The 23,135-nt window shown below is 41.4% G+C and overlaps 1 protein-coding gene across 1 annotated transcript; it reads right to left on the bottom strand.

Moving 5' to 3' along the window:
- Positions 1–1,057: 1,057 nt before the first annotated feature.
- Positions 1,058–2,023, bottom strand: LOC126070999 (olfactory receptor 7G3-like). The gene has a single exon (XM_049875311.1). It carries the CDS (start codon positions 2,021–2,023, stop codon positions 1,058–1,060), a length of 966 nt encoding a protein of 321 aa, XP_049731268.1.
- Between the last annotated feature and the right edge of the window lie 21,112 nt (positions 2,024–23,135).

Genomic DNA, 23,135 nt, shown 5'->3' with positions numbered 1-23,135 from the left:
GAGTGTCCACTGACAGTTCAGTAACCTGAGGATTGCACAGCTGATAATTATTCATTTACTTTTTAAAAATTAATGAAAAGTGTTTTTAAAGCAGTTTTAGGCTTACAGAAAAATTGAGGAAAAAGTATAGAGCGATCCACCGTATCTCCTTTCTGCCTATTTAATTTTACAAGTCCTTAATACATACGAGGAAACCCTGGTGGCATAGTGATTAAGTGCTATGGCTGCTAACCAAGAGGTTGGCAGTTTGAATCCACCAGGTGCTCATTGGGAACTCTGGGAGTTATTTCTACTCTGTCCTATAGGTTTGCTATGAGTCGGAATTGAGAAAAGTGGGTTTGGTTTTTTTGATTTTAATACAGACGAATTGCTGCATATATACAGTGAAACCAGTAAGAACTGGAACTTGATGGGGCTGCCTTCTTTTTCCTCTCACAAGTTTTCCACCTTTGGCAGAGTGCAGCTTACCACTTTTCTTATTGCTCTCTATATGTGGAAAATACTTGAGTTTTCCTTTTCTGACACCTCAAATAGTTTCTAGCTTTCACATATTTTACCATATAATATATTGAATTGTCTCAGTTAACACTCCCAAAATCACCATTAAGCGTGCAATACCACTCTGCTTCTTTTATAGATGTGTAAACTGAACTCAGAGAGTTAAGTTGCTTGACACATGGGTGGTGCAAACAATTTGTGCTCAGCTACTAACTTAAACATTGGCGGTTCAAACACATCTAGCAGAACCACGGGAGAAAGTCCTGGCGATCTTCTTCCATAAAGATTACAGCCAAGCAAACCCCATGGAACAGTTTTTTTCTCTAACACATGGAGTTCCCGTGAGTCGGAATCAACTCTGTAGGAACGGGTTTGGTTCTGGTTTTAGTAAGACATAAAAAAGCAGGATTCAACACAAAGCTATTTGACTTGACAGCCCTTAAATTAACTACTTTGTTGGAAGAACTGAATTATTGAAGCATCAGGGTCTCTGGTATACTCAATATTTCATTTCTTTTGACACTTGTTCTAGAAGCCCACATCCAAGGTAAATAACAAATCAAAAACAGGAAGGTATCACAGAGATAAGATTCCTCAAGGCCCTTTTCATGTCCCTATTCCTCAAGCTGTAGATAAAGGGGTTCATCATGGGAGTGACCATGGTGTACGTCACTGAGGCCACTGCTCTCTTTCTGGAGGACAGAGTAGCTTCAGAGCTAAGGTAGACCCCAACACAGGTCCCGTAGAACAAGGAAACAACAGACAGGTGAGACCCACAGGTGGAAAAAGCCTTATACTTGCCACCAGTCAATGGGATTCTTAGGGTGCAGGAGACGATTCGAATGTAAGAGAAAATGATCCCAGAGAGAGGACCCATACCCAGGAGGCTAGTCACTAAGTACACGTGGATGTTATTGATGAGGGTATCAGAGCAGGCCAGCTTGAGGATCTGAGCAAGTTCACAAAAGAAGTGAGGGATTTCTAGGTTTGTGCAGAAGGACAGATGCAACACCATCAGACTTCGGAGGAGAGCGTTCATGATGCTAATGAAGAAGGAGAGTAGAATCAACAGGTGACAGAGGCGAGGGCTCATGATGACCCTGTAATACAGAGGGTGGCAGATGGCCACAAACCGGTCATAGGCCATCACAGTCAGGAGTAAATTGTCCATACATATAAAAACCATGAAAAAATAGACCTGAGTAAGGCAGCCTGTGTAACTGATGGCTCTGTTCTCTGTCTGGATGTTTACCAGCATCTTGGGGACTATGGTGGAGATGAAAGAGATGTTGACAAAGGACAAGTTGGAGAGGAAGAAGTACATGGGGGTGTGGAGGTGGGAGTCAGAGATGACAGCCAGGATGATGAGCAGATTCCCAAGCACAGTGACCAGGTACATGGACAGGAAGAGTCCAAAGACTAAGGGCTGCACTTCCGGATCCTCAGAGAGGCCCAGAAGGAGGAATCCTGTGTGGTTTGCTGATTTCCTGTTGTTGGTGGGTCTGAAGCAAAGCGAAGCAGACATATTGAATGAAATTTTTTAATGCTTTAAATTCTAGTAATATTGAAATAATTCTTTCCCTCAGTTTCCTCTACTTATTTCCTTCCTTCACCGAATATTTTTTTGAGCAGCTTCCATATATCATATATTTTTCTAGTGTTGTACTACAAAAATGGAAACATGGGCTGTTTTATTTTTTAGGAACTATCAAGCCTGTACAGTATTTTTACATCTAGGATTTAATTCTAATAGTCTCTTAATATAGCATCACACCTGGTTCAGAAAAAAAAAAAAACCTGTTGAGCTGATTCAAACTCATGAACATCCCATGTTTGTCAGGGTAGAACTGTGCTCCACAGGGTTTCCAATGGCCGATTTTTTGGAGGCAGATCACCAGCCCTTTCTTTTGAAGCATCTCTGTTTGAATTTGAACCTCCAACCTTTTGGTTTATTGTTTGCACCACATAACCCAACCCTTTGGTGTTGAGTTGATTCCAACTCATAGCAACCCATATGACAGAGTAGAACTGCCTCATAGGATTTCCACGGCTCTGATCTTTATGGGAGCAGGCTGCCACATCTTTCTCCCATGGAGCAGCTGGTGGGTTTGAACTGCCCATCTTTTGGTTAACAGCCAATCTTTTGGTTAACAGCTGAGCTCTTAATCACGGAGCCACCAGGTATCCCTTTGCACCACCCATCGACTCTCAAAACTGGTTAAATGACTTCATTTTCTCAAAGAGTTTTAAGTGTGCAGTTAACTTGAGAGTATCTGAGTTTGCTCATAATTTGAAATCTGAGGTGTTGCTGGAAATTATACTCCCAGATTCTCTGTTGCCTCCTTGTGAACAATAGGATCATAAACCCAGTCCTTCAAATATTCTGTATTTTACAATTAGATCACACCTCACCATTGAACTCGTCTATTTAGAAAGAATTGTTTCAGTCACTAGAATTGTGATTTTTCATTTGTTATTAGCCTACAGTGAGAGACGTTATAGGAAAAGGCCAAATGAATCAACATTGTGTTTAGTCTAGGAATATCAGGCACATAGAGGAGATTCCTGTCTGGATATTACAAAAAAAGGACTGCTGTGCTTTTTTTCTGAATAAAGGGTTTATTTTCTCTTGTAATTACATGTTTTTATCATTTCTTTGGCTGCTAAGAAGCTTAGGGCCATATGTGTGGACTGAGTCTAGAAATTCAGAGTCATTTTACAGTATATTTCTTTTGACTATGTTTTCTTGGCAGCTACCATCTAGAATATGTCCTTGTGGCGATGATTTTGTAATCATTCCCCACTCCCGGCAAGCCTGAATGCACTGGTCCTGTGCATTTTTGCAGAGTGATCTTCCCAAAGGAGCTTCTGAGGGCCTAGCACATTCCTGCGGAGCACCTCGATGGTGTCCTATTGAAATAAAACTTGGAGTCTTCACTTTGCTGTTCAGGTTCTTCCACCATCCGGCCTCTACCATTAGTATCTAGGGGGTGATGGATCCTCAGGAATTAACACCTCATAACACCGAAGCTCCATATTGTGGTTGAGTTAAGAAATCTGCAAGCAAAAATGATTCTAAGAGCTGGTATGCACCTAATTATTGAAAATGTCTTGCTTTCTGCTTTAATCAAAACGAAACTATTCATCTCAGGATATGAGCTTTGGAAGGGCACATTTTCACAACAGAAGTGGAAGGAGGGGGGAATACATGAAGTCTTGAGAGGTCAGAGGTGTGGAGCCAACATTTTTTTCCTTTGTCCTCTGGCTGAGTAAGAGAGTTGTTTGACTAGCCAGTGGTAACATTTAGGCCACTTGACAGGTACATTCTCAGGAGGGTTTAGAATGCCAGTGACGCAGAACATTAAGATCACCTGTGTCCTTCAAATGAATAAAACGCTGTGTGCATTAAACAAGAAAACGTCTCAGTGCTTGGGATATAGGGAACAGAATTATTAGCTGTTATTGTTGTTGTCATATTTCTCTTAATAGGAGTTCAGCTGTTGTAAGGAGCCCTGCTGTTACAATGGTTAAGTGCTTGGCTGCTAACTGAAATGTTGGTAATTTGAACCCAGTCTGTGGCTCTATGAAAGACAAAGTGATTTGCTTCTGTAAAGATTACAGTCAAGAGCACAGTATAGGGCAGTTCTACTCTGTCACATGGGGTCCCTGTTAGTTGAAAACCGACTGAATGACACCCAACAACACCAACATAATTGTAGTAGCCTTTATGGGAGAGAAAATGTTGAGCTTGGATTAGAATGTTCCTTGTTTTCCTCAATTTCCTGACTTATATGTTGTTATCTGTTTCATGAATAGTCACTGACTAGAAACAAGAATGGAAAGGAGAAAAATTGGGAAAATCACAAAATGCAAGAAAAGTTGTCATTACAATTTTTCTGCATTAAAATATTGAAGGAACTCTTTCTGGGTTGTTTTACTTATCCTCCGGTCCTCCATGATGCTTTGAGAAATCCCCTGTTCTTCTTCTCTCACACTTCACAGATGGGAATGCCCTTGTCAGGAACTAGAACCCCACCCTCACCCTTTCCTCTTTCTTGTCCCTCAGTCAGGGGATTTTAGATCAGGAAATATTTTACTGTATCCATGGAGAGTTAGACCCTACCTCCTCTCCCTCTTGGTAGAATCTCATCAAAATCCAATTCCAGAATGACTAAGGTTAAACGTTGTCTCCTGGCAGAATTTGTACTATGGCCAAGGTTTAGAATCGTACCTTCTCTGTCCCCTCAGTCTCCTGCAGGATCCTGGAAGAGTGACCCTTGGACCTTTTGAAGGAGATCAGAAAGAGCCACTGGGTGACCTGACAGGGCCCATTTTCTACCAGTCATTCTTAACAGGGCAGATATATGAACCATCCATCATGAAGCCCAAGGTGTTAGAGTAAAAATTTAATGAGACCCAGAGCTCTCAGCCCCCAGACTTCCTTCTCCATGAGCCAGGTGGACAAAAGAGAGGCGGAGATTGATGGGTTGGTTATTCTCCATAAAGACAGCACATTACTATAGCACAGTAGCTCCAAACCTTAGTGTACATCAGAATCACCCAAAGGGATTGTTAAGACACAGATCTCTGGGTTCTACCTAGGAGTTTCTGATTTAGTAGGTCCAGGTTGGGATCCAAGAAATTGCATTTCTAACAAGTTCCCAGGTGATACTGATGCTGCTGGTCTGGGTAATCACACATTAGGAAACACTGCTATAGAAATGTCTAAAGTGGATATCCTGTTTTCTTAGAGCTGCTGTAACACGAATAGAACAAGTGGGTGAATTCAAAGAACACAAGTTCACTTTCTCACAGTTCAGGAGGCTAGAAGTCCAAATTCAGGGTAGTAGGTCTAGGGGAAGTAGGTTTCTTGTTGGCTCTGAGGGAAGATCCTTTCTCAGCTTTTGTAGCCCTGGCATTGCTTGGTTCCTGGGTGGTCTTACTGTGGCATCTATCTTCCGCCATTTATGTTTCTTTCTCTTTGTCGATGCTGCTCTTTGTAGGAGCCTGGTGGTGCAGGCATTAAAGTACTTGGCTACTAGCCAAAAGATCAGCAGTGATTCACAACCACCAGCCACCCAATAGGAGAAGATATGGCAGTTTGCTTTTGTAAAGATTACAGCCTTGGACAGCTACCAGCACTGACCACTCTGACAGGGATCTTAATAGAGGATTCTGGACAGAGTAGGAGAGAAATGTAGAACAAAACTCAAATTCACAAAAAAAAATCAGACTTACTGGTCTGACAGAGACTGGAGGAACCCCTGAGAGTATGACCCCAGGACACCTTGCTAACACAGATCTGAAGCCACTCCTGAAGTCCACCATTCAGGCAATGAGTAGACAGTCCTATAAAACAAACAATAACACACTTGGGAACATGCTTCTGAATTCAATCAAGTATATGAGAACAAATGGGCAACACCTGTCCAAAGGCAAAGATGAGAGGGCAGGAAGGGACAGGAAAACTGGACGAATGGACACGGAGAGCCTGAGGTGGAAAGGGAAAGGTGGGAGTGCTGACACACTGTGGGGATTCCACCAATGTCACAAAACAAAGATTACAGCCTTGGAAACCCTAGGGGGCAGTCCTACTCTGTCCTATACTGTCACTGAGCGGGAATCCACTCGAAAGCAAAGGGTATTTTATGCTGTTCTTCATATCACTCAGAAGTGATTTGGTTTAGGAAACATGCTACACTGATATGGTGACATTAACAAAACAAAGAAAAGACTGTCCCCAAATGGAATTACACTCACAGGTATGGGGTGAGAATTCTAACTCAGATTTTGAGGGGACACAATTCAATCCATAATACATGGAGTATCATAAGCCCAAACTAGATCCAAATCCTGTCTAAAGCCAGGGGTGAAATCCTTGAGCTTGCCTGAGCTTTAGTTTCTCATTTGTGTAATGGGAATGATGATAGCGTACCTACCTTCCAGAACTACAAAAGAAAACGAAAAAAGTTAAGCATTCCACACAGAGTGCGTGCCCATTGCTCATACAATTTATACTGCTATTGCTATTACCAGAGCTGCTAACAGAAAGCTTGGAGGTTTGAGTCCACCCAGAGGTACCTTGGAACAAAGGCCTGACAGTCTACTTCTGAAAACTCAGCCACTGACAACCCTGTGGAACACAGTTCTACTCTGATACACATGGGGTTGCTAGGAGTTATGTCACCTCAATGGCAGCTGGTTTGCTGTTGGTTGTTACTATTTCCAGGATGTGAGCAGAGATCCTGACATGATTGCTTCCCCAGAAGGGCATGTGGTGTGGGGAGAGGGTATGATAGGAAAGGGCAAGAAAATTAAAGAGGAGGAGGAAGGTGGAAGGGAGAACATCCTCAAGGCAACACCTGTGATTTCTGAGGAAAGAAAACCATTTTGAAAATTCCACTAGGACCCTTGATCATATCAAGGAGCAAGTGGACTACGGAGACTAATCTTCTTACCCTGAATCTCAGTGTCTTCCCTAAAGGTGTGAGTCCAAAATCAGGAATGTGATGGTGCAGCCCATGGGTCCCCTCCTGCCTTTCATGGGAAGAAAGAGGAGGTATCAGAATGGCGTTGAGTGTTTAGAACCTTTTAGAAAATACTGATTGCTCTGAGTAAGAAATCAGTGCCTGCAATTCTAGGTTGAGAGAAAGGGGTCAGCAGAGTCAGGAGCAATTGCAAATCCACTGCTTGGGGACTTGGAAATATGCCAAGATGATAACGAAAAATTGGAAGGTATCTGATGTATAAGGCAGTAACTTTAGGTGGTGAGTCCCTGGGTGGATCAAATGGTTAAAGCACTCACTGCTAGCCAAAAGGTTGGAGGTATGAGTCCACCTAAAAGAACCTTGGGAAACAGGCCTGATGATCTACTTCCACAGAAATCAGCCACTGAAAACCCTATGGAGCACAGTTCTACTCTGACAGGCATGGGGCTGCCATGGGTCAGAGTCGACTGGAGAGCAACTGTTTTTTTTTTTTATTTTTTGGTTTCTCAATTTTTAGCATGCACCAGGGTCACCTGGAGGGCTTCTTAAAAGACAGATTTCTGAAGAAATAACAAAAATCAACTATAAAAAAAAAAAATCCCCATAGATTTCTGGGCTCCATCCACTGTTTCTGATTCAGCAGGTCTAAGGTTAACCCCGAGAAATTACATATCAAAGAACTCTCCAGGTGATGCTCAGACTGCTGCAGGACCAGCTATATAATTTTGGGGACAAGTGCATAATGTCGTGGTACCTTGTTCAAAAATTTCAGAGCATTAAACCAAGAGAGTGGGTCACAGGCCCATGAAGCCATCCCTGGATGCTGGGTTTGGGGACAACATTTTGAGAACCACTGCTTTAGACTTCCTACTTAACTAACCCAAGACTACCCCCAGATGGGATTAATAATAATAAATCCTTCTCTCTTTCCTTTGTAACTTACAAGGGATTTCTGTATCTCCACAACCGTCCCCGAGAGGATCACAGGCTGAGTTTCTTCCAAGGTTGTGAATACTGAAGACAGATCAACCAACTTCAAGGAGACAGTGGAGTTTATGGACAAGGCACATTCCCTGAGAGGAGAGAAGTTTTCTTCCTTTCTGGTGTGGTAGTGGTTAGGTTGTGTTGACAGGAAAGAGAGGGTCAATTTACAGATTTTTCTGGCCCTGGGGCCCTTATCACCAAAGGCCCTCATTAGCCAAATTGTTCTCCCGTCATCCCAGTCCTACAGCACAAAAAAGGAAACCACTGGCCGTAATGACCTGCCTCTGTCCTGTTCCAGATTTGAAGGTCACAGCAAGGGGCTGATCCAGGTACTGAAGGGCAGTGAATCTTTCACCAAGTGCTTTTGCAGGTGGCAGTTGCTCAAACGTCATTAATTTTGGAACCATCATTATGAATGTCACTAGTACACTCACCCACATAAAAATGACTCTTAATGAACTCAGAGTTTTAACTCAGCCTAATCATGAACACAGGAGCCCTGGAGGCTTAATGGGTAAGTGTTTGGCTGCTAACTGAAAGGTTGGTAGTTCAAACCCACCAGCCACTCCATGGGAGAAAGATGTGACAGTCTGATTCTGTAAAGATCACAGCTTTGGAAACCCAATGGGGGCAGTTCTAGTCTGTCTGAAACGGTTGCTATGAGTCGGAATCAAGTATATGGCAACAGGTTTTTGGTTTTGGTTAATCCTGAGCAAGGGGTCCCTGGGTGGTGCAAATGGTTAACATGCCCAGCTGCTAACCAAAAGGTTGGAGGTTCACGTTCACCCAGAGGTGCCTCAGAAGAAAGGCTTGGTGATCTACTTCCCAAAAATCAGCATTGAAAACCCTATGGAGCATAGTTCTGCTCTGACACACATGGGGTTGCCATGAGTCAGAGTCAGCTCAATGACAACTGGTTCTTTGGTTAATCCTGAGCAGAGGATATTTTAGTGTGTGCTGGTAATATATTTCCTAATGTATACCAAAATATGTACATAAATAGGAAATATTTGAAACACTCTTTGTATCCCATTTTGGAAACACTAATTATAAATTCTCCACAGCTTCTAGATTTTTGCTTTAAGTTCACCTGCCCAGGATAGCTTCCTCTGCCTCCTACTCTAGAGTAGGGTCCTTCGTGCTCTCTCATGGGGCTCTCTCATGTGCTGTTCCAGTCTTCGATGGCACTCATTTATGATTATACAGAGACCCAGGACTTGTATAATTATTTGATTAAAGCCCATCTGGCCCTACAGATACAAGTTTAAGAGAAGAAGAACTTGTGAGTTTCTGCTCACCATGGTTTGAATAGCATCGGATCCAAATGGGAGTCCAATAAATATTAATGGTATGCGCCAAGAAATTATTCCAACTGACTTAGTCATCTAGTGCTGCTATAACAAGAATACCACAAGTGGATAGCTTTAACAAAGAGGAATTTATTTTTTTCACAGAAAGTAGGTTGAAAGTCCAAATTCAGGGCCTCAGCTCCAGGGGAAGGTTTTTTTCTCTCTGTCAGCCTTCTCATCAATCTTCCCCTGGACTAGGAGCTTCTCCACACAGGGATCCCGGGTTCAGAGGACACGCTCTGCTCCTGGCGCTGCTTTCTTGGTGGTTTGAGGTCCCCCTCTCTGCTCACTTACCTTTCCTTTTTATCTCTTGAGAGATGAAAGGTACTGCAGGCCACACCCCAGGAAAACTCCCTTTACATTGGATCAGGGATGTGGCCTGGTTAAGGGTGGTACAATCCCACCCTACTCCTCTTTAACATAAAATTACAATCACAAAATGGAGGACAACCACACAGTACTGGAAATTATGGCCTAACCAAGTTGATGCATATTTTGGGGGGACACAATTCAACCTATGAAACCAACATATAGTTTATGCCTCTTCTGAATCCAACTTGAATTTCTGATAGTTTCCTGTTCTCATACTGCTGCAACCTTTTTTGAATTTTCTTCAGCATACTTTTATTTGCATGTGATATTAGTGATATTGTTTGATAATTTCTGAATTCCATTGAATCACGTTTCTTTGGAATAGGCACAAATATGGATCTCTTCCAGTTAATTGGCCAGGTAGCTGTCTCCCAAATTTCTTGGCATGAATGAGTGAGCTTCCAGCCTTGCATCCGTATGTTGAAATATTTCCAGAAATTCAAATGGGATTCAAAAGAGGACATGGAACAAGGGACATCATTGCCGATGTCAGATGGATCTTGGCCGAAAGCAGAGAATACCAGAAGGATGTTTACCTGTGTTTTATTAACGATGTAAAGGCCTTTGACTGTGTGGATCATAGCAAATTATGGATAACATGGTGAAGAATGGGAATTCCAGAACTCTAAATTGTGCTCATTTCAACCTGTACATAGACAAAGAGGCACTCATTAGAACAGAATAAGAGCATACTGAGTCGTTTAACATTAGAAAAGGTGTGTGTCAAAGCTGTATCCTTTCACTATACTTATTCAATCTGCATGATGAGCAAATAATCTGCGAAGTTGGACTATATGAAGAACAACCGCAGCATCAGGATTGGAGGAAGACTTATTATCCACCTGTGATATTCAAATAACACAATCTTACTTGCTGATAGCCAAGAAGACTTGAAGCACTTCTCAATGAAGATCAAAGACTACAGCCTTCAGTATGGATTACACCTCAGCATAAAACAAAAGCCCTCATAACTGGACCAATAAGCAACATCATGATAAACGGGGAAAGACTGAAGTTGTCAAGGATTTCATTTTACTTGGGTCCACAATGCCCATGAAGCAGCAGCCAAGAAATCAAACAGCACATTGTGTTGGGCAAATCTGCTTCAAAAGACCTCTTTTAAGCGTGAAAAAGCAAAGATGTCACTTTGAGCACTAAGGTGAGCCTGATCCAAGCCATGGTATTTTCAGTCACCTCATATGCACGCAAAAGCTGGGCAGTGAATAAGAAGAATGAAGAATTGATGTTTTTGAATTACAGTATCGGCAAAGACTACTGAATATACCATGGACTGCCAGAAGAATGAACAAATCTGTCTTGGAAGAAGTACAGCCAGAATGCTCCTTAGATTCTAGGATGGCGAGACTTTGTCTCACATAGTTTGGACTTATTATCAGGAGGTCCCAGTCCCTGTAGAAGGACATAATGAAGCTGGCAGCACGCCTGCCATTTTGAATAAGCAAGGGGTGGCACCTGCCATCTTTTGTGATTTAGGAACTAACTCCCTGTGTTTAAGCTAACTCCTTATTAGCTAATAGAGGAACTAACCCTTTGTCTTTCAGATATCTCCTTATTTAGGCTTACTTTCTGTTCTGGCTTTGTTAAGAAAAATAAGAGACTAGGGTCTCGAGAACAGTTAAAACTTGTCTTGAGCTAGGTGTGACCTGCCTGACATGCGAAGTACCAACAACTGTGTCCTTTGGATGACCTATTGATGTCAGAGGCCGAAAAACACACCCCTGTCTAAGCCCTGGACGTGGACAAAACACCATTTTTGTGGTCCCCCTTCAGACTGAGCAGGCACAGAAGACCTGACCACCCCAGGAACGCCTTTACGGGCCAAACCAATCAGCAAGCTGGCTCCACTTTGAGGTGTCCCTGAAGACCCCAGACCCAATTTACTTTACCCATATAAACCCCTTGAACTATTGTTCAGGGAGCCACCTTGGGGACATGAGTCCTGGTGTGCTCCTTTACTTGGCCAACTAAATAAAGCGTCTTCTTTCACTTTCACCCGCTTCTGTCTTCTTAGCCTCACCAAGCAGACCTGGAAGTGTCCCGTTACAATAATGTTGGTAAAGTAGAGGGTCAGTGAAAAAGAAGAAGACTCTCAACTAAATGAACTGTCACAGCAGCTGCATCAATGAGCTCAAACCTAGCAATGATTATGAGGATGGCTCGAGGCTGGGCAGTGCCTCGTTCTGTCGTAGGGAGGGTTACTATGAGTCGGAACCAAAAACAACAGTAATGAGAAAGAGCTTGGTATGCATTAATGTTATTTTTGTTGGTATGATTTATTCACTGTAAGAGTTAGGTGTTATTATGCCCACTCCTCACTTATCAACATGGTTAGGGTCCAAACACCAGGTCATTATGGGAAATAGGCGTTACATGAAAATACAGGTTTTTTTTTCTTTCTGACAACCCATTGTTCAATTTTTTTTTAATTTAGAAAATATGATCATAGAAATAATAACAGCTAAGATTTATATTGGTGTACTCATCAGTGTGATGAGTTCAGTTATGGATTATTCTGCTGAGAAGGAATCTTGGATGAGACAAAGCTGGATAAAGCCAGGTTGTTGAGTGAAGGGCCCAAGACTTAATCACTTCGCCTACCTCTTGTGCTGGGTCAGAGCCTCCCTCGAGGAGCTGCCAACAGGGCTTCACCCCCACCCCTGTAAGCCCTGCTTCATGATCCCAGAGTCTGTTCTGCTCTCCAGGCTTGGTGAGTTACCAAGGCTTCCTGCGAGGGCACTGTGACCCTGGCCAAACACCCGGTCTCACAGAGGCAGAGGCTTCAGGCCCAGTTCTGGTCACTTCGGGATGACATCAAACTCACACGCATTTCTTCTAAACACTATCTCTGATGCCTCTTTTTTTCCTCCCTTTCCACCCCACAGCAGTTTTGAGCTGCAGGGTCTCAGGCTGCGAAGGTACTGATAACCCAGGACAGGTACCATCGGTGCTACCTGCGCATTCGCCCGAGGCCGTGTCCTAGGAAAAAGACACCCCGCATGGCAGCTGGATGTGGCACCCACACCAGCAGAAGGGAGTGGAGGTCATAAGGCAGTGTGACCCAGTTTCCTGGAGGCCACCTGGAGACTGTCCTCAAGGGAGGGGATGCTCCACAGCAGTTCCTGCCATACCTGCTGCCTTGTTAATGCACAAAACAGTCAGGTAGGAGATTTTTTACTGTTGTCGTAAATGCGAAATGTTGGATAGCAAGATAGTCAATAAGGGAGGAGTTTTTTGTTTTGTTTTGTTTAGGTGTATATTAATATCTAATAGGGCAAGACTTTGGTTTGGGGTGTTTCAGGGCCCTAACAGACCCTGTAGATTTGCTATACTAGTTATTTTGATTGGCAAAGAACATATAGCTCAGGCTCAAGTGGGATATTTTTTAGAAGGAACCCTGAACCATGAATTTATACCTAAGGATAGGAGAGCTCCAGAGTGAAGAAAAATATATGATTGCCTCTAAATTTCCCACTTGGGAATAGAATTGCTGGCAGTTTCCATTTTGTTATGGTTTTCTTTTCAAAGGGCTAAGTTGCTCAGAAATAGAGTAACACTGGAACATTTCATTTAATTAAAGAGCTTTGAGATTTCAACCCTAGTTTCCCTGATAGGGTAAATATTCCAGCTCACCAACCCAGGCCAAGAGGAGAAATATCACTGCCCTGCCAACTTTCAATCTTATCCATGACTAATGCCATCTTTCTGCCATTTCTGAGGATCTCTCACCACCTGTCATTCCATCCATCAACACAAACAAGTTCTTCTTCCGTGCTACAATCTGGATGATTCATTTGGGCCTAGTAAGTGCATTTGGAAAAATGTGTGTGTGTGCATGCATGTAACTCCAGGAACACTGACATGGGTCTAAAAAAAAAAAAAAAAACTGATTACAATTGAGTCATTTCCAACTCACAGGACAGATTAGAGCTGCCCCACAGGGTTTCCAAGGTAGTGGTCTTTACAGAAGCAGACTGCCATGTCTTTCTCCCACAGAGTAGCTGGTGGGTTCAAACCACTGACCTTTTGGTTAGCAGTAGAGCTCTTAACCACTGTGCCATCAGGGCTCCTCTGACACAGGTAATGGATAAAAAAAAGTCTAATTAAAAAGTCCTGGAGAATTCACCTTTGGGACTCTGAAGGAGACTCCAGACTCCAGAGTGAGTGAAATCAAGATGTTGGTGACCGCAGACACACTTATCTTGTTTATAATTTTAATGGAAATCCAAGTACTGGTTTAATATTTGGTATGATGTTGCCTGTTGGTTTAAAGTAGATGTTCTTCATCACCTAGAGAAATAGCCTCTCTCTCCTTATTTACCAAAAGTTTCCCTCCAACCACCCAACTTTCATCATAACCCCCTGTCCTTTGGAAGCACTTTTAATTTACAATTTAAGATTTTGGCAAATGGTTTTATCATTTTTTCATCATGCATCTAATTATGTGAGGTATAGATTTTTTAATTTGCAATAGATTAGTTAGTCAACATCCCTGGACTCTGCATATTAACACTTCTGTCATGAACAACTCATTTTAATTTTCTTTTTTGTGTTATCTTTGACAACTCTTTGTATTACTGTTGTAACAATGTCATAAACTTATTGTGCAGACAAGTTTTACTCTCCCAGAAGAGTTTTAAAGACCGTTTGACCAAGAGTAATTTTTAGAAGATCATTTTGTAGCCTTATTAATTTTTTTTCCTGTTAATTGACATATCTCTCATTGGAATGTATTTTGGCAATCCCTATTTTTTCTAGAAAATTATCTACTTTATTGATATTTTAATAATTCAGTGATAAATTTTATGTGTTAATCTATTTTAGATGTTTGGTTTTCTCTCTATCTAATTTTTATCCCCTTTCTCCTTCTTAGTGTTATAAATTAGTCACAATTTTGACTATATGTTGTTGTTTTTAAAAGAATAAGCTTTTGGATGAATAAATAAGAACTTTTTTTTATTCTTAAATAAAGAAAAAAGTTGTACCACTTGAACAAGCAGAGTAAGGGCCAGGCCAGGGGCCAAGAGGCCAAGGTGACTATGAGCCTAGGGGCCAAGAGAGATAGAGGCCTGCCTGTGGCATGGCTGAGAAGAGGCTGTCTTGACTGAAGAACTGTATTTTGAGTTATTCTTGATCCTGAATTGTAACCTGTCACTCCCTTAATAAACTCCGTAATTGTGAGTTTAGTCTCTACCTTCTGTGTGGCCACTGCAAGGAATTATCAAAACCAGCAGAGAGGTAGAGAGTGCCATGGGAGGGATGGCTGGTGTCAGAGTTGGTAAAAAGGTCTGAGAGAGGAGGTATGTCTGATTTCCACCGCGTAAGAATCAGCCTTGGGCTGATGTTCATCTTGATTCTCTCTCCTCCCCCTTGTGAAGTTAGGCAAGTTCTGATGCACCCATGCTGCCATTTTTACTTAGTCATTTATTTTTTCCCTCAATATTTAAAACCCGTCTAACACTTCAGCTATTAGGTGATAAAAAAGTAATAGATATTAATGTTGGACAAGTTGGAAAATGATAAAAGATATGATAAGAAATCCCAAGGAAATCGCCATTAACAAAATGATGCATTTACTTATGGCCACTAACCATATCCATGTGCATTTATGTGCTTAAATACAAAATCATATTTTTCTGACTGGGCCATTCCAGGTTGACATAAGTACTCTCCCACCCGAGGAATGTGAGATTGATAAATTTGATAGAGTTTATACTTCAAAGTATTTGTACTTTTGGAGATAAAAAGAGAACGTCCTTTTTGTTGCTATTTACTGTTATTTTTGGTGAAATTGCAGACTGTTTAATACTTGTTCAGCTTTGGAAGTGCACTTATGTAAGGGACACACGAAGTGCACAGTAGGGTCTGGAATTGGGATCCTGAGAGCTAAATCCCAATCTAATTGGGTATGTAGCCTCAGGCAAGTCATCTCGCCTTCCTGTGCCTCAATTCAGTTGGAGATTAAAATAATACCTGCTGCCTGGAGCTGCTGGGAGGATTAAATGAGTTCATATTGATATAGTGTATCGAATTATGCCTGTTGTTATTATGTATGTGAGAGCCATTGTTGTTGTTAGACAGGAAAAAAGTTGCATGTTATTTAGAGAGTTGTTGCTGTTGTTATTAGGTGCCGTCGAGTCAGTTCTGACTCATAGTGACCCTATGCACAACAGAATGAAACACTGCCCAGTCCTGAGCCATCCTTACAATCATTGTTATGCTTTTGCTCATTGTTGCAACCACTGTGTCAATCCACCTCATTGATGGTCTTCCTCTTTTCCACTGACTCTGTACTCTGTCAAGAATGATGTCCTTCTCCAGGGAGTGATCCCTCCTGACAACATGTCCAAAGTATGTAAGATGCAGTCCCGCCATCCTTGCTTCTGTGGAGCATTCTGGTTGTACTTTTTCTAAGACAGATTTGTTTGTTCTTTTGGCGGTCCACGGTGTATTCAATATTCTTCGCCAACACCACAATTCAAAGGTGTCAATTCTTCTTCAGTCTTCCTTATTCATTGTACAGCTTTCACATGCATATGATGTGGTTGAAAGTACCAATGCTTGGGTCAAGCTCACCTTAGTCTTCAGAGTGACATCTTCATTTTGTGACACTTTAAAGAGATCCTTTGCAGCAAAATTTCCACTACTCAAAATGAGAAGAAACAGCTGTAAAAATCCATTAATAATTGGAACCTGGAATGTACGAGGTATGAATCTAAGACGATTGTAAATCATCAAAAATGAAATAGAATGCCTAAACATTGATATCCTACGCATTAGTGAGCTGAAATGGGCTGACGATGGCCATTTTGAATTGGGCAGTAATATAGTCTACTGTGCCAGGAATGACAACTTGAAGAGGAATGGTGTTGAATTCATCGTCAAAAAAGAATATCTTAAGATTTATCCTTAAGTCAATGTTGTCAGTGATAGGATAATGTCCATATGCATACAAGGAAGGCCAGTTAATATGACTGTTATTCAAATTTATGCACCAACCAGTAAGGCCAAAGATGAAGAAACTGAAGATTTTTGTCAGCTTCTGCAGTCTGAAATTGATCAAACATGCAATTTGGATGCAATGGTAATTAGTGGTGATTGGAATGTGAAAGTTGGAAACAAAGAAGAAGGATCAGTCGCTGGAAAATATGGCCTTGGTGATAGAAATAATGCTGGAGATTGAATGACAGAATTTTGCAAGACCAATGACTTCTTCATAGTAAATATATTTTTTCAACAACATAAACGGTGACTATACACATGGACCTCACCAGATGGAACACACAGGAATCAAATCGACTACATTTGTGGAAAGAGATGATGGGAAAGCTCAATATCATCAGTCAGAACAAGGCCAGGGGCCAACAGTGGAACAGACGGTCAATTGCTCATATGAAAGTTCAAGCTGAAACTGAAGAAAATCAGAGCAAGTCCACAAGAACCAAAATGTGACCTTGAGTATATACCACCTGAATTTAGAGATCATCTCAAGAATAGATCTGACACACTGAACACTAATGACCAAAGACTAAACGAGTCGTGGAAAGACATTAAACATGAAGAAAGCAGGAGGTCATTGAAAAGACAGGAAAGAAAGAAAAGACCAAGATGGATGTCAGAGGAGGCTCTGAAACTTGCTCTCGAACATTGAGCAGCTAAAGCAAAAGGAAGAAATGATGAAGTAAAAGGACTAAACAGAAGATTTCAAAGGGTGGTTCAAGAAGACAAAGTAAAGTATTAAAACGACATGTGCACATTACATACTATGGAGTAAGGGACTATTAATAATCCCATTTCCCAAAGAAGGAATCTGAGGCACCAAGAGATCAACTAACTTGCCCAGAGCAATAAGGGGTAGGGCCAGGGCTCAAGTCTGAGTGGTCAGATTCCAGTGTCCATCTTTTTTTTTTTTTTTTAATTGTGGTAAGTAGACATGTAACAAAATGTTTGACATTTCAACATCATTTACATGTACAATTCAGTGGCGTTAATCAAGTTAATCATGTTGCTCAACCATCACCACTATTCATTTCCAAATTTTTATATCACCCTTAACACAAAGCACCATGTCCCCTAAGCAATGTCAGCCCTTCTTTCCCCCTCTCTCTTTCCCACTCCTGGTTGAGATGTTGATGTTGTGTGCTGTGGAGTCCATTCTGACTTATAGAGACCCTATATGACAGCGTAGAACTCCTGCATAAGGTTTCAAAGGCTGTAATCCTTACAGGAGCAGATCACTGATGGGTTCAAACCACTGATCTCTAGGTTAGCAGCTGAGCACTTAACATTTGTGCCAACAGGGCTCCTTCCCATCACTGGTAATCACTAATAAACTTTGGTCTCTATACACTTGCCTGTCCTAGATACTTTTTGTAAGTAGGCTCATAAAATATTTGTCCTTTTGTGACTAACTTGTTTCACTTAGCATGATGTTTTCAAGGCTCATCCATGTTGTAGAATGTATCAAGATTTCATTTCCCTTTATTGCTCATATGCAAGTTCAAGTTAAAACTGAAGAAAATTAGAACAAACCCATGAGAGCCAAAGTATGACCTTGAGTATATCCCACATGTATTTAGAGGCCATCTCAAGAATAGATCTGATGCATTGAAAACTAATGACCAAAGACCAGACAAGTTGTGGAATGACATCAAAGACATCATACATGAAGAAAGTAAGAGGTCATCAAAAAGACAGGAAAGAAAGAGTAGATCAAAATGGATGTCAGAAGAGACTCTGAAACTTGCTCTTGAACGTTGAGTAGCTAAAGCAAAAGGAAGAAAGGATGAAGTAAAAGAGCTAAAAAGAAGATGTCAAAGGGTGGCTCAAAAAGACAAAGTAAAGTATTATAATGACGTGCAAAGATCTGGAGATAGGAAATGAAAAAGGAAGAACACACTCAGCATTTCTCAAGCTGAAAGAACTGAAGAAAAAGTTCAAGCTCCCAGTTGCAACAGTGAAGGATTCTTCAGGGAAAATATTAAATGACACCAGAAGCATCAAAAGAAGGTGGAAGGAATACACAGAGTCACTATACCAAAAAGTATTGCTTGATGTTCAATCTTTTTAGGAGGTGGCATAAGATCAGGAACTGGTGGTACTAAAGGAAGAAGACCAAGTTGCACTGAAGGTGTTGGAGAAAAACAAGCCTCAAGGAATTGACGGAATACCAACTGAGATGTTTTGACAAACAAATGCAGCACTGGAAGTGCTCACTCGTCTATGCCAAGAAATTTGGAAGACAACTACCTGGCCAACCAAATGGAATAGATCCACATTTATGCCTATTCCCAAGAAAGGTGATCCAACCAAATGTGGAAATTATCAAACAATATCATTAATATCGCATGCAAGTAAAATTTTGCTGAAGATCATTCAAAAGTAGCTGCAGCAGTACACCAACAGAGAACTGCCAGCAATTCAAGCCAGGTTTAGAAGAGGATATAGAACCAGGGATATCATTACTGATGTCAAATGCATCCTGGCTGAAAGCAGAGAATACCAGAAACATGTTTACCTGTGTTTTATTGACTATGCAAAGGCATTGGACTGTGTAGGTCATAACAAATTATGGGTAATATTGCAAAGAACGAAAATTCCAGAACATTTAATTGTGTTCATGAGGAACCTGTGCATAGATCAAGAGGCAGTCATTACAACAGAACAAGAGGATACTGCTGGTTTGAAGTTAGGAAAGATGTGTTTCAGGGTTGTATCCTTTCACCATACTTATTTAATCTGTATACTGAGCAGATAATCCAAGAAGTTGGACTATATGAAGAAGAATGGGGCATCAGGATTGGAGGAAGACTCATTAACAACCTGTGTTATGCAGATGACACAACCTTACATGCTGAAAGTGAAGGGGACTTGAACCACTTATTGATGAAAATCAAAGACGACAGCCTTCAGTATGGATTACACCTCAACATAAAGAAAACAAAAATCCTCACAACTGGACCAATAAGCAAAATCAGGATAATGGAGAAAAGATTGAAGTTGTCGAGAATTTCACTTCACTTGGATCCACAATCAGCACCCATGGAAGAAGAAGTAAAGAAATCAAAAGTCACATTGCATTGGGTAAATCTGCTGCAAAAAACCTCTTTCAGGTGTTGAAAAACAAAGATGTCGTCTTGAAGACTAAGGTGCACCTGACCCAAGCCATGGTGTTTTCAATCATCTTGCATGCATGTGAAAGCTGGACGATGAATGAGGAAGACCAAAAAGGAATTGATGCCTTTGAATTGAGGTGTTTGCGAAGAATGTTGAATATATTATAGAATGCCAAAAGAATGAACAAATCCGTCTTGGAATAAGTACAACCAGAATGCTCCTTAGAAGCAAGAACGGTGAGACTACGTCTCACATACTTTGGACAGGTTATCAGGAGGAATTAGTCCCTGGAGAAGGACATCATGCTTGGTAAAGGGGAGGGTCAGTGAAAAAAAGGAAGACCCTCAATGAGATGGATCGGCACAGTGGCTTCAGCAATGGGCTCAAGCATAATAAAGATTGTGAGGATGGCGCAGGACCAGGCGATGTTTCATTCTGTTGTACATAGGGCTGCTATGAATCAGAATGAACTTGATGGCACCTAACAACATCAACAATACTGCATTGTGGGCAGGTAGCATATTTTGTTTATCCATTCATCTGTTGATGGACCCTTTTTGACTATTGTGACTAGTGCTACAGTGGACTTTAGTGTACAAGTGTTCGAGTGCCCATCTTTTGACAGTTATATTACTGCCACTCCTACCTTAATGATTCAAAGTACACACTCTGGAGTGTATGTTGGCTTCTTCACAAACCTAACAATCATCACCTTTAAACTGCAGGCCTCTGGCTGATATGTCCCATCAAGTCCTTCCCCTCAGATTATTAACCAGAATCTGAGTTTCATTTTCAATTCCCAGGGGTGAAAATGTTTGGCCAACTTTGACCAGACACCATACTCTGATCCCCTTAGCTATTGTCAGGGGGCAGGACTGCAGAGCAAAGTGGGGCTTGAGCACCAAGAATAAAGATGGAATCTGATAAAATACAAAAGAAATATGGAAAAAGGCAAAATTATCCAAGATGCAAACTTCAGCCCAAAGAAAGGAAGAACTTCCAAGCCATTGATGTGCTGCAACAAAAATGGGCCAATGTTGAGCTGAACACTACAGTATTCATCAGAGCCTGATGGTCTGTGGAGATAGCTTGAAGGCCATGACTAATTTGTGATAAAGACTAGAAAGAGTGAGTAGATTTCCTCAAAAAGTGATACCAGAAGAAGAAAATGACATTTGTATTCCCTTTCGATGAATAAATACTGGATTGTTCATCAAAATGTGTACTTTCTATTTTCTTAAAGTATACCTATATTTGGAAACTTGTTTCTTTGTTTTAATTACCATTCCTCTCACCTGTTTCCTTACAGAAGTATCAGCTCCATGGAGTCAGGAAACTAAATGGGTGTCTTGGAATTCCTTTTCCTGGGCCTCTCAGAAAATCCCGAACCTCAGTGCCTCTTCTTTGGACTCTTCCTGACTATGTACCTCATCATTGTGCTTGGGAATCTGTTCATCATCCTGGCTCTCAGCGTTGACCCCCTTGTACTTCTCCCTCTGCAACCTGCCCTTTTCTGATATTTGTATCAATTCTACAATAGTTCCAAAAATGCTGTGAACATTCAGACACAGAACAAAATCATCAACTATGCCAGCTGCATCGCCCAGACATCTCTTTTTATGGTTCTTATGCATTTGGACAATTTCTTCTGGACTACAATGGTCTTATGACTGATTTGTGGCCATCTGCCACCCCTGCACTGCATTTTCATCACGAACCCCCATCTCTGAGGCCTCCTGGTTTTAATCTCTTGGTTTCTCAGTGTCATAATCTCCTGTCTTCATAGTCTGACATTGTTTCATCTCTCATTCTGTACACACACAGAAATTCTTCCGTGACTTCGTTGAGATCCACAAGTTTGCCTGTTCTGACACTCTCAGCAATTATGTTGTGCTGTTTTCTGTGACTGGTATGCTGGATGCTGTTCCTCTTGCTGGGGTCATTTTCTTTTACTTTAAGATTATTTCATCCATATTGAAAATGTCCTCAGCTGGGGGAAAGTACAAAGCTGTTTCCACTTGTGGGCCTCATCTAACAGTTGTTTCCTTGTTCTATGGTACAGGATTAGGGGTATATTTCTTTTCTACCATTACCCCCCTCCCCAATGGGGGCAATTGCCTCAGTGATACCACAGTGGTCACCCCCGTGCTGAAATCCTTCTTCTACAGCTTGAGGAACAGGAACTTGAAAGGAGCCCTTAGAAAAGTTTTCAGCACTCCTTTCTTCTGCCTGTGAAGAGCCATGGATATTGGGACTGGAGATGTGCTATGATTACCAAAGGTCAAAATACTGGGAGTCAGATACCTTGAATCTTGGACTTGTTTGTGTGCCTTGTCCCTCTTTTCCTGAAACATAATCACTTGAGTTTCTTCTGGGTTTAACATTGCGGTGTGATGGATTGCTTTTGTATGGCCTTTCTCACCATGGTCTTGTAACTTCCACCCAGGTGAATGAGTGGGAAGTGCATACATGGTAATCGTGGCCCACCAAATGGATCGATCTGTTTTGCCATCCCTTTGGGCTTGCAGTGACCCCTTTTCTTTCTGAAGGGTAGAAAGCAGTTTCTCCACTTTCATTTCAGGTTTAATTATTTGCATGTTCTCTTTTTCTTTGTCAAACTAGCCAAAGTTTTGTCAATTTTGTTGATCTTTTCAAATAACCAAGTTCTGATTTCATTGCTTCCCTCTATTGTTTTTTCTATCCTCTATTTCCATCTGCTTTTTGTAATTTCCTTTCTTCTTTTAGTTTGGGCATACTTTGCTCTTCTTTACCTGGACATACTTTGCTCTTCTTTTTCTAGTTCCTCAAGTTGTAAAGTTAGGTTGCTGGTTTGCGATATCTTTTTTTTTTTTTTTTAATTGTATTTTAGATAAAGGTTTAAGGAACAAACTAGCTTCTCATTAAACAATTAGTAAACATATCCTTTTGTGACATTAGTTGCCAACCCAACAACATGGCAACACTCTCCCATTCTCGACCGTGGGTTCCCCATTACCCTATTTCCTTTCCCCTGCTGCCTTCTCATCTTTGCCCCTGGGTTGGTGTGCCCACTCAGTCTCATTTCATTTTATGGGCCTGTCTAGCCTTTAGCTTAAGGGTGAACCTCAGCAGTGACTTCATCGCTGAGTTAAAAGAGTGTCTAGGGGCCATAATCTCGGGGTTTCCCCAGTCTCCGTCAGACCAGTAAGTCTGGCCTTTTGTGTGTGTGTGTATGAGTTAGAATTTTTTTCTACACTTTTCTCCAGCTCTGTCCGAGGCCCTGTATTGTTATTCCTGTCAGAGCAGTAGGTGATGGTAGCTGGGCACCATC

Source organism: Elephas maximus, chromosome 3 (genome assembly GCF_024166365.1).
Source record: "Elephas maximus indicus isolate mEleMax1 chromosome 3, mEleMax1 primary haplotype, whole genome shotgun sequence".
Classification (NCBI taxonomy): Eukaryota; Metazoa; Chordata; class Mammalia; order Proboscidea; family Elephantidae; genus Elephas; species Elephas maximus.
This window is presented reverse-complemented; position numbering and strand designations above follow the sequence as displayed.